The following is a 12,531-nucleotide window of genomic DNA, read 5'->3' as shown; positions in this document are numbered from 1 at the left end:
GCCTTCGTGTAAAGTTGAATCATTGACTGTTTTTGGTGTTTACATGGAAATATCATAGCATATATTTTTACATTTTTTGCAGCTTTCCGTTCACTAGCGGTGGATCAAAATTTGGGTATAAGCACACGAGGGTAGTTGGTATTCAATTGTGTTCATCGTTTAGGTGTCCGGTAGCGTCCAAAAATGTTATCGCGTCCTTTATTATGTCCATACGACATACAACGCCATAGTTTGGTGAAGAACCAATAGCGCACGCGCAAACTCACACACGGCAGGTCGCCCATTGTTTGTGTAACGTACATGAATGTGGGTGATTACGAGGTGTCGTTAAACGACCGCGGTACCACGGGTTTGACTTTTGAAGTCCCTTCGTTCGAACTTCTTCTCTTCCTTCCTCCATGGTATCCTCTATCGTATAACTAATGGCTCCCCATTTACACGAGTTAAGGTGACCATTTTTGAACGTGTAATTGTATTTATAGTAATAGTAAAACCAACAAAAATACTGACAAAATAGGAAGACCGCCAACAGAGGGCGAGATAGCTCAGTTGGTAGAGCGCCGGTGTCAGATGCAATTGTGTCCGCCATGCAATACTGTCCGCCCGGACACATTTTCATATGCAATCGTGTCCGGGGCTATGCAAAACCGTCCGGTGGACATGTACATGACTGTGACCTACATTAAGTTGTAAGCGAGTGTGCATGCACTGTACCTACGTGTGCGTATTTTATGATTGCAGCGAAATACCCAACGGCCGACCATTTCCCATGTCATTCTGCACTTAGCTTGTAAAAATAAAATGGCGAACACGTTGCGTCTACCAAGGATCAAGGACGATTGTGCACGGGGGCGGACAACTGCATATGCAAATGTGTCCGGGCGGACACAATTGCATTATGCAGCAGCGTCCGGGCAGACGCTATTGAATATGCAAAACCGTCCGGCGGTCATTGTGGCAAGTGCCATAATGTCCGCCGGATAGTCTTGGATGGAGGACTTCATTGCGTGCGACACCGGAACGTTATTTCGGAAGTCGTTGGTTCGAATCTTACTTGGCTAAATCTCTATTTTGTTCAATCACAACAATAGTTAAACGGCTTTGATCTGCCTTTAGATTCTTTAGGGAGCCATTTTGTTCTTCATGGCCCCGGGTCTGGATGTTTTTATTATTAAGAAGGCAAATTGTAATAGAAATCTGGCAATGGGGTATTTTGGGAACGTACTTGAAGTCATGGTGGGAAGTTGTTTGTATAAATAATACGTTTAGTAAACGTTTTAGAGTAATTATTCGCTTATGCAAATCTTGAGTCAAGAGAATTTGGAAGTTGTGAATAATTATTTTAAAACGTTTATCACACGTCCGATATTTCTACTTGGTAACCATGACTTCAAATATGTACCCAAAACACCCCTTTGCCATTTTCTTGATGGCACTAATATCAAACGACAACAAAAAATGCTGTGGCTATAAAAAATACCTCCTGCACCGGGAGCCACGAAGAAAGAAACGGCTCTCTAAAAAAGCTAAAGACAGATTCAAAAAGGCGAAAGAAATGATACTTATTGACGAGCCAATGAATAATTATCACTTTATTAAAGCATTTCGGCGCTTCAACATCGATACCGCATCCTTTAAAAACGGGGGATTCATGAGAACTGAAGTCACCGACTCACACTGAAGTTCCGTGAAGATAAACCAAGCGATTATCCACTTCGTTCAGTGGTATTTATTTTTTATGGTAGTGTATTTGTGTGTCAATGACATGTGGACATCGAGCAAAGTAGGCTAACGTTAGCAACAAGAAAAACGAAAATAAAGTTATAGTCAGATATGGACAAAATACTGAAATACAATTGGTTCCTTAAAAAAAAAATAGTTTTGAAGCATGTCAATCAAAATTAAGATGTGGCTAAAGAAGCTGCCTTTTCACCCAGATACTGCAATAGTTTGACGCAGATTCAATCACTCAATACGTTTATTCAACATTGCAAAAATCAAAGTATTTAAAAAAAAAAAAGACGTGAATAATACAAAACGCTATAATATCATATTTAAGATGACAGTATAACTACATTAAATTTGTTAAAGTGATACAAAAGAACTTTAAACAAATGGCAACATCTTTAGGTCCGGGGTGAAGCAACAGCTTTTGTTTCCAGCCTAATGGAAGGACAGACATAAACCAAACATAGGCAGGACAGGACGGGTTATTATCCCTATATACAAAATTACATTAAAGGGTCTATGTAACTTTTGTAGGACAAAAAACACAATGGCCACAGATTTACACTAAACTTACACAGTTTGAAGTACGCTCGATAAATCACATGAATAATAAAGGGCCTTAGATAATTGAATCGTGTAACGTTATTGAAAACAAAGCTTGAAATCATTCAATAATTATAGCAACCAATCATTAAATGTGTTTATTTTCAATAAAAGTTTGTAGAAATTGACCATACCAACTGGCAAGAGAAACTCTTGCGAGCCTCTGATCGAGTAAATCCGGGGCTTTCGGTGACTACGGATTTGTTGAGGAGAGAACCAAAATACCACTGCTGATGCCAAATTCATCGTGTTCTACAACTGTCTGATTGGCTCTTTGACAAAGTCCGCCTGATTTGTCGATACGACACTTGACTATTATATCCGCGTGTATTTTAATTATACCCAATGTGCTCAACACAATAAAGTATTGTGTGTAATTGAAGCAGTGTGCTATTGTCGACTAAGTAGTTACCCTTACAGTCATCTTAGCGGGGAAATACTCTGTGTAGTGAATAAAATTAATACAGTGACAAAGCCGAATGAATTAAAACTATGCGCAGAAGAGGCAAAAAATAATCATACTGTTATTTAAATGCGTAGGCCTTGTCTTCATCTAGGTCGCTCGATCAAAGTAACACGAAAAACACTACATATAATGCCACGTACCATCATTGCCAAGTATTTCCTTCAGAACACTCTCATCTGCTCACAACCGGACTTTCTCCTTTATTGCTCCGCGAATATGGAACAACCTTTGCCTTTATTAAAAAAAATCTCTCAAAACTCACTTGTATCAGATGTAATTTGTTGTATTTATAGTTCCATTGGTCTTGCTCTTTCCAGCGCTTTGATCTTGATGTAAAAGCGTTTTATAAATATTTAGTTGTAAACTGCGCCAATGAAGTATCTAAACACTTACAAATGGTCAGATTTATCGGATCCTAAAATAGTAAACAACAAAATAATTATTCATTTTTTTATTCACCGTTAATTTCTGCACATGTTGACACCTATTGTGTTCCGATACGATGTTGTTTGGTGGTTTTATGGGCACTTGAGTGGCTTAAGGTCGAATTTCAAAAGTTGCAAAAGCCCCTACTCACCCCAATTCCAGAAGGGAACTCTCGTAAGCATCACACACAGACAAAATCAAGACAGAAGACACACTCGTTTTGTTTACTTGACCATGAAATTTATTGCCGTATCTTTAACTTTAAAACTGCTGATATACTGTCCTCCATTCTTGGTGTGTCCCCCATCAATGTCCTGAACGGCAAGGAGTCGTCTTCTCATACTCCCAATGAGACCTCTGATCTTTACCTGGTCATTCCCTTGCCATTTCCTGATCAGGATGCGTCGCAATCCCTCGAGAGTGGCGTCAGGCTAGATGGACTTGTTCACTTTCTTCTTCGCAGAAGTCACCCTCGGACGGCTACTCCTTGGCAGGTCGTCCACATTTCCCTGAAATTGGTAGCGATTCCACCATTTACTGACCGTCGCTGGTAACGTTCCAACTTGATGAGCTGCAGCTCGAATCGACATACTGGCTTCTATCAAACCAACGATCCATCCCCTTTCCCGTTTGGTCAGTTGAGCCATCTTTCCTGTTATCTTGAAACACCTTTCTCTGTCTTACCATATCGGGGAATCTGGCTCTTAACCCATATGATTAAGCCTCCCATCTTTGGCCCCTTTGCTTGGTTACTGGCAATTAATGCTGTATGTTCATCGCAACCGATTTATCCAACATGCGACAAAAACAAATCATTTATAAAAGGCAGGCAAAAGAAACGCTGATCTTACTCTTCACAATACAACGATTTAGCTTGAATAGAGGCTTTTACAACTTTTGAAATTCGACCTTAAGCCACTCAAGTGCCCATGAATCCACCAAACAACATCGTGGCGCAACACAAGATGTGTCAAAATGTGCAGAAATTAACGCTGACTCGAAATGAATAATTATTTTTTGGCATACTATTTCAGGTTCCGATATATCTGACCATTTGTAAGTGTTTAGATACTTTATTGGCGCAGTTTATGTATGTATGTATGTAATATCAAACAAACACCAAATATTATGCTTCGTTTAGTTGGAGCTGAAAGAGAGAACTTGAGGAGGGGAGGCGACGTTTCGAACTATGTTGTGCACGCTCAACATTTTATCAACATACAACAAATGAGTATTCATAAATACCTCAGACAGTTTCGCTATTCCTATTGGTGGAGAGTGCGTCACGTGGGTGTGTATAAACCTTTGTTTATGACTAGTAAAAAGTGGTGAAACATGGGCGTGACACGCAACCTTGCATCTGTGCTTATAAGACAGTTTCTTCATTCCTATTGGTCGAGAGCAACGGCTGAAACAGTTGTGCCACATCACGCGATACGCGCGACGCCCACATCATTCCCTTATGAGGAGTTGTTTACCCGAGGGCGGCGGAGGGCTTTACCATTTCCTAGCTGGAGGAGTGTTTTGTTGAAAGAAATCATTTAACAATTATAATTTTTGCATTTGTTTTACTTTTTGACCAAAAAGTGATGATGTTTTGACCGAAAAGGTATTTATGAATGGGAATCAATGTGTGTTGAATCGGTTTTCAACTAGTGGTTCAAACCCGCCGAGGCCTGGTTCTCTTTAATTTACCTCGACTTCGTCTCGGTAAAATTATCAAGAACCAGGCCTCGTTGGGATTAAACCACTAGTTGAAAACCTCTTTAACACACATTGTTTCACCCGCCACCGGGTCTAACATGATGACCCATTCCCGGGTCACGATGGCCCGAAACCGGGTCGACTTAGTTTGACCCGGCACCGGGTAAAAAAAGATGACCCATTTCCGGGTCGTCATGACCCGGAAACGGGTCAACTTTAGCTCAACCGGCATCTCCAGGTCAAATCTGACCCGGACACGGGTTAAAACTATATCTGACCTTGCACCGGGTCAAACACGATAACCCTTTTCCAGGTCACGATGACCCGGAAAAGGTAAAAAAATTCTGACCCGGAGTCCGGGTCAAATTTCTGACCCGGGACTTTTTAGAGTGCAGGTTACCAGCCACAATATAACATTAAAGTCACCTGGAAATATAATTGTTTTTTTTTTCAAACATAAGAGTATATGCTTACGAACAATAAAAAAATTTTTTTAGTAATTGTTTGCCACGATTTATATGTTTAAAAAATATATAAAGTTGTTGGGGGGCTGACTCCGCCTACCCCTTTTGTGACGTCAATCGAGGCAGACTTTGCCTGCAATGCGTCTAGTAAACACACGTGCAAAGTACATGTACGTCCAAGTCGTGAGTTGGTACGTTTCAAAAAGTGTTTTTCTGCATTCAGCAGCAATACACCTGGTCGGCATTGCCGGAAAAAAACCCAAAAGAATCTTGTTTTGAAACGTACAAACTCACGACTTGGTCCGTACATGTACTTTGCAATTGTGTTTACTCTACGCATTACAGGCAAAGTCTGCCTCGATTGACGTCACGAACAGCGCCCTCTCGGGTCGGGGTCTACTCTTAAATTTGTAAATAACATAAGAACTGATTTTTTAAAACCTTAGTTAACTGTTTATTCACATTCCACTCATCAAACACATATATTATTGACAAAAGCTTTATTTTGAAAAAAATACCACTTTCAGGTGACTTTAACTTTACATTGTTGTGTCTGGTGCCCCATCCTCAACTTTTGCTTAGCAAATTTTGTCAAGCAATATGTTATGAAATTGAGCTCTGGTGAGACTGTCCCAAACCTCGTTGTCTCTCTGGGCCCAATTTCATGAAGATGTTGAAGAGAAACTTTATAATGCTTGACAAAACGTCTTTACTAAGCTTTGATCTCGATGTATAAAGGCGCTTTTTAAATATTTAGTTGTATAATGTATGTATGTATGGTCAAGGGCCCACAACTTCATAAAGCTGTTAAGCAGAAAGTGGACTTTTATTTGGTAACCCTGTTATGCTGCCTCCAGCAGGATACACCAGCAGCAATGGTCGACATTGCCGGAAAAATGCAAGAAATAAACTTTTTTTCCCGAAACGTACAAACTCACGACTAGGACTTGCATGTACTTGCACTTACGTGTGTTCGATGTTTGATCGAGGCAAAGTCTGCCTCGATTGACGTCACAAAAGGGGTAGGCGGAGTCACCCCAAACAACTTTATCTATTTTTAAACATATAAATCGTTACAAACAATATTACTCAAAAAATGATTTAATACTCTAATGTTTGAAAGAAAAACAATTCTTTTTCCAGGTGACTTTAACGTAAATATGGGTAGAGTGTGTTGTGGAGCTTTTTTTTTCTTTTTTTCCCCTTCGTTTTTTCAATTTTTTTTCTTTCATAAGGTTTTATTATAGTCAAAATAGTGTCAATGCCGTCAATTGATGCGAAACGACGTCTATTCAGGCAGAATCGGGTCAAGAAGGTTATCTGTGTGCGAAGGATAAAAATACGCTCTTGTGACTGTGGGTGTTTTCAGACAACAATACCAGTGCCCACCGATCTGCCGTTTCAAGTGGAAGAGTTTGGGAGGCATTTACTGATCTTAAAATTAAGAAACATGGGTGTAACTTCCATGTTTGGTCTTATCGACCTTAAGACACTGCTGCTCGGAATAGCCGTACTGCTTGGCGTGTATTGGCTAGCACTTCGCCGCAAAAGCCCCCGAAACCTCCCGCCCGGACCGACGGGTTGGCCGCTCCTCGGCTATTTGCCAAAGCTTCTCAGAAGTGAATGCCCGAGTGAAACTCTCATGTATGAGTCTAGGAAGCACGGGGAAGTTTTGAGTGTCAATCTAGCTGGGCAGCTCACCGTGGTGCTCAATAGTGCTGCTAGTATCAGGGAGGGCTTTAACAACCCACTCGTTACTGATAGGCCGTTGACTACAGTATACGACAACCTGGTACCCAATGGTAAAGGTGAGTGTATGAGATAATAATAATATTACGATTTATATAGCGCCTAATATAAAGTTATCTCTAAGCGCTTTACAAATACCTCAAATAAATGACCTGTTAAATTGTTTTTAATTGACTGAATTAATGCTGTATAGAGAAGTGATTTGCTGAAGTGAGAGCTGTAGGCTGCACACAGAGCCATCTCTTTAGGTTTGAAGTGGGTGGCAACCTCGGACTCCCATTAACATTCCAGAGTGACTCAATGATGTTTCGCTGAGGGGTAAATGGCATTGTGTATATACCATTTTGTACAGAGGGTTTAATTTCGCGTGTTAAATAAAAAACATTAGGCTTTAATACATGCATCTGTTACATATGTGTTTATTACAATTAAGTCACTCATGCAGGCCTACCCAACTTTCCAGCTTTTTTTAAACGCATCAAACAGCAACCCATTGTTGTGAAACTTTATTTGTTCCATTTAACTCTGCACTATTAGTCGTACAGTCCACATGTCATCCCCCACACACAGCACGTATACACGCAAAAGTTGAAACATTTTCAAAAAGAAAGTAAATGCATAACTGATTCTTTTCATATACATTGTATAGGTTTTGCCAGTTAAACCTACAAAAGAGTACATGAAATCGCCGTTTAAGAATAGTATGCTTTCATAGTTACGAACTTTGTGAAACATCAACGGCTGTTTTGAAGCTGTAAACGAACATTCCATTCAAAGTTCTGACGCAACAAAATTGTTAGAACGCAGCCTGGTCAGGACTCAGGATGTAGATTTTGCCAAATCCTTTTTGTATTAACCATTTAGCCACTGGACCGCCTAGCCGCCTATCGATATACTGTAGTGGTAGGAGGAAACCTTGCTAGCTTGTGTTTGTAGAAAAAAGGGAACATCAAAAGAATCCTCGATAGTCATTATTAAGCTAATGAAGCTAATGATGGTGAAATAATTTAGCTCTTACCCCAACAAGACGCTCATTAGTAAACACAAAGGAAACTGTATTTATTCATCATTCATGATAATATTGTCGAAAACTCACGCCTTCGCATTTAATCAGTATAATCATTGAGTCAGATAAAAGCCTTGCAAAGCTATTGTGTCCATTTTATCCTTACAAACAAATATTCGCCATAAAAATTACCGTAGCCGTTTAACGAGAGACATGTATTGTTCTCATGCGAACTTGTACTTATGCAAATTGTGCATACAAATTAAGCTGTGGCTATCTTTTAAAATTTGAACTACGATTCCAGTAATTAACTGCAAGAATCTTGAAGTATTAGTTTTCAGCAAACTCGGGCGGTGCAGGGACTAGGGGTTAAGCAATCGGCCGTCGGGTTTTGTTATCGAAAGAGCCCTCATGTGCAGCTGAATCGGGTACTTTTTACGAATTTCTCCATACAAAATTAACCAAACTGGCCTACAAACCCTTAAAACAACAAGGCAAATGTTTTCTGAAAGTGAATTAAGTGAGAGGATGTAAGGGGTAGTTATTAAAGACCCATAAAATTACCGTTTCTATTATTTTAGTTTGTATAGGGTTCCACAGATAATTATGATAACATATTATAAAATTGGATGTTTTATCAGGGGACTTCGCCACGCGGGGCGCGCGCCCCGGCGGATGTTGACCAGAAAGTTTACATGAGAATTAATTGATATGACAATAAACTAAAAATTAATGAGGCCGACGCTCTGTTACTCCCAAAAGCGGTGGTAAAAACAGTAGATTAGATGTTGCACAGCATGTTCCGAAAACTCGCTTTATTTGTTGTCTGGTGCTCAGACAACTTTGTATGCGTCGTTGGACGTATACGCTCAATAAATCACGATGAATGGGGCCTTAGATTCTAAAATCGTGTACACGTCATTGGAAACAAAGCAAAAATCATTCAACAGTTATAGCAAACAATCATTAAATATATTTATTTTCAATACAATTTGCAGAAATTGACTTTGTCGTTAAAGTCCATACCAACTGGCGCGTTTCTTTTTATTTGCTGTATACCAGAACTTCTTCGAAGCTTCCTTTTCAGTCAGATAAACTCCGCTGCTATTAGTGGCTGTGATTATGAGTTTGTTTTAAAAGAGGGTACCACTTTCATACAAGCCTTTTTAGTCGGATTTCTCCTGTGCTATTAGCAGCGGTGATTATTGTTGAGGGGGAGACCAGACTTAGACCACTCAAATCCGTGGAACTGAATTATACCAAAATGTGCTCAACACAATAAAATAAGTGTGTCATTGGAGCAGTGTACGTGCTATATGTTTAGTCGACTAAGCATTATTACCCTTACAGTCATCTTAGCTGGGAAATACTCAGTGCAGTGGATAAAATTGACACAATGACAAAAGCCGATTGAATTAAAACTATGCGTAAATTAGGCGAAACACAATCCACATTACGGATAATGCGTTGGCCCACTCGATCAACACTAAAATATTACGAAATACCCTACATATCATGCCAAGTACCATCATTGCCAAGTATACCCATCCCCAATATTAAAGCTCAATTCCAGAAACGAACACTAATTCCTTGAGTTGGAGAACGCAAGAGAGAAAGAAGGTGAGGAGGGGAGGCGACGCGTCGCGACGTTTCACAACTAAGTTGTGCACGCTCAACAATTAATTTTTATCAAAATACAACATTAATGACAAATTTCCATACCGATTATAAATACAATTTTTTATCCAATCCTACGAAATGATTATTACCTGTAAGCATACCTCCCTTGTCCCCATATTACCTTTTACAACATTTGCATACTAGAATCCTCCTCATCTAGCGGGGTGCCGCGCGAAGCGCGCCATCCCGCTAGTCTTCATGAAAGCTGTACAAACGTAGTCTGTGTACAGCACGTCGTGTGTAAATCACGTTGGTGTTTTTGAAAGCAGAAGAGGACAGAGTTGTTGGATTTTCCTGTTGATGCTGACATCATGAAAACATCAGCATAATTATTGGAATTGCACTACCTATTGAACCACTTGTAGTGTGCATGGAGTCCAACACGTCAGTCTAGAGTCCAACTCTGATTGTAAAAATCAATTCAGGCATCATCTTCAATTTAATTTTATGCAACAAGCAAACTTATAAATTGTCTGATTTTATTTCAAAGGGTAACAGAAATGGCTGTTAGCAAACGGTTTCCAACAAAAACTACAAGGTTTACTTACTGGCCTCAAGCATTTACCTCTAGATAATAAATCAAGCATTCAGGGCGAAATGATAAAAGTTTGTTATCGCAACATTATTCAGCGAACCATGAATCATACACAGCTACTATTCACAAGAAAATCTATGTGTGGAGGGTAACATGACAGCACACAATGGCACGAGTTTAACAGACAATACCAAAAGTGCAATCGTCAGCCGTTTATTATACATGGGCTGATTGTGATCAAAAGGATAAAAGTCTGTTGTCGATACAACCGCCCACTTATTAAACGGACCATGAACAAACGTCTCTAATTGATAACAATGGTATATTTCGACATGTTTTTTTTTTCCAGCAAGAGTTGTGGGGCCCATTTTCTCTAGTATTTTTTTTTATCACACAACTAGTGTTCCCCTTTATGTTTTATTATTATGTTGGGTATTTTGTTTATCTGTTTCATTTAAATATATGGTTAAGTTTTATTTTACGCTAACGGTTTTGTGTTTGTTCTTCCTGTAATTTTGAACTGTTTTGCCGCTACATAAGATTACACCCACCAAATAGAATTGCTTACATTGCTTTCTTCGTTAGAAAAAAAGGGGGGGGGGGTCCGTATATACTCGTTAAGGTTTGCTTTTTATGGGCCCCTCCATCCCCTACATGTGTTTTGCATCGTTTTTTAGTTTTTGTTGTCTATTATTGTACGATTGTACGGAGCTCCAGGAGTGCCATCCGTCATATCGAGTTACCGACATACGTTATCTCATCAAGACGACTTATTTCGTGGAATCAGTTACTTACCGACTATTATTTTGCTAAGTCGACTTATTCAAAACAATCAGTTGACTTAACAACATAATTTATCTCACCAAGTCGACTTAGATAAAATGGTAAGTCGACTTACTGACATAATTTATCTCAACAAGTCGACTTAGATAAAAAGGCAAGTCGACTTACTAACATATTATCTCACCAAGTCGACTTAGATAAAATGATAAATCGACTTACTGACATAATTTATCTCAACAAGTCGACTTAGATAAAATGATAAATTTATTAATTATTAATTTACTGATTTTATTTTAAAAAGGTTATAATGGCTGTTAGCAAACTGCGTCCAACTAACACTACATGGTGTACATGTACTTGCAAAATAGTGTTACTGGCCACACGTTTTGACCCTACTAAATAGCTACGTGAGAAGAATGAGACAATAAATCATGAATTCAGTTCAAAAGGATAAAAGTTTGTTTTCGTCATATTATTCATCAAACTATAATCCTTTACACAATTAAAATCTTCACAACAAAATCTATGTATGGAAGGTACCAGACAGCACGTAACGGAGCCGAGTTGAAAAGTGACAATACCAAAGTGTAACCATCAGCCGTTGAAGTTACATTAAAGTCACCTGGAAGTGGTATTTTTTCCAAATAAAGCTTTTGTCACTAATAGATGTGTTTTGATGAGTTGAATGTGAATAAACAGTTAACTAAGGTTTTAAAAAATCAGTTATTATGTTATTTACATAATTATTTAAGAGTAGACCCCGACCCGAGAGGGCGCTGTTCGTGACGTCAATCGAGGCAGACTTTGTCTGTAATGCGTAGAGTAAACACAATTGCAAAGTACATGTACGGACCAAGTCGTGAGTTTGTACGTTTCAAAAAAAAAATGTTTTTTTTCTGGCAATGCCGACCAGGTGTATTGCTGCTGAATGCAGAAAAACACTTTTTGAAACGTACCAACTCACGACTTGGACGTACATGTATTGCTTTGCACTTGTGTTTACTAAAGGGGTAGGCGGAGTCAGCCCCCCAACGACTTTATATATAACATATAACATGTAAATCGTGACAAACAATTACTAAAAAAATTGTTTTATTGTTCGTAAGCATATACTCTTATGTTTGAAAGAAAAAAAATCTATTTCCAGGTGACTTTAATGATGGTTAAAATAATCGAAACCAGATAGATCTCCTTTTTACGATTTTAAGCTCTCTTTGCTGCAGTTGCGTCGCTGATTGTCATCGGCAATCTGAGTCTACCAGGTAAAATACCGCAAGACTAAATGTAGCGCCATTTTACTCTAAATCACGGACAAATTATACTTCAAGACGTACACCGCTATAACCGAAGCACAGAATGGCGCAATGTATCATAAGTTTGCGATGAA

At 39.0% G+C, this 12,531-nt stretch overlaps 1 protein-coding gene across 1 annotated transcript in view; it reads left to right on the top strand.

The window, feature by feature from the left end:
* The first annotated feature begins 6,792 nt into the window (after window positions 1–6,792).
* The window catches only part of LOC139940864 (cytochrome P450 2J4-like), a 10,680-nt gene continuing 4,941 nt past the window's right edge, over window positions 6,793–12,531 (top strand). The window contains exon 1 of the mRNA XM_071937239.1: window positions 6,793–7,199. Within this exon, the coding sequence (XP_071793340.1) occupies window positions 6,842–7,199 (358 nt within the window). The 5' untranslated portion in view covers window positions 6,793–6,841. The remainder of the gene's footprint in view (window positions 7,200–12,531) is intronic.

Source organism: Asterias amurensis, chromosome 8 (genome assembly GCF_032118995.1).
Source record: "Asterias amurensis chromosome 8, ASM3211899v1".
NCBI lineage: Eukaryota > Metazoa > Echinodermata > Asteroidea > Forcipulatida > Asteriidae > Asterias > Asterias amurensis.
Note: the sequence above shows the minus strand (reverse complement) of the source record. Positions and strands in the feature narration are given on the sequence as shown.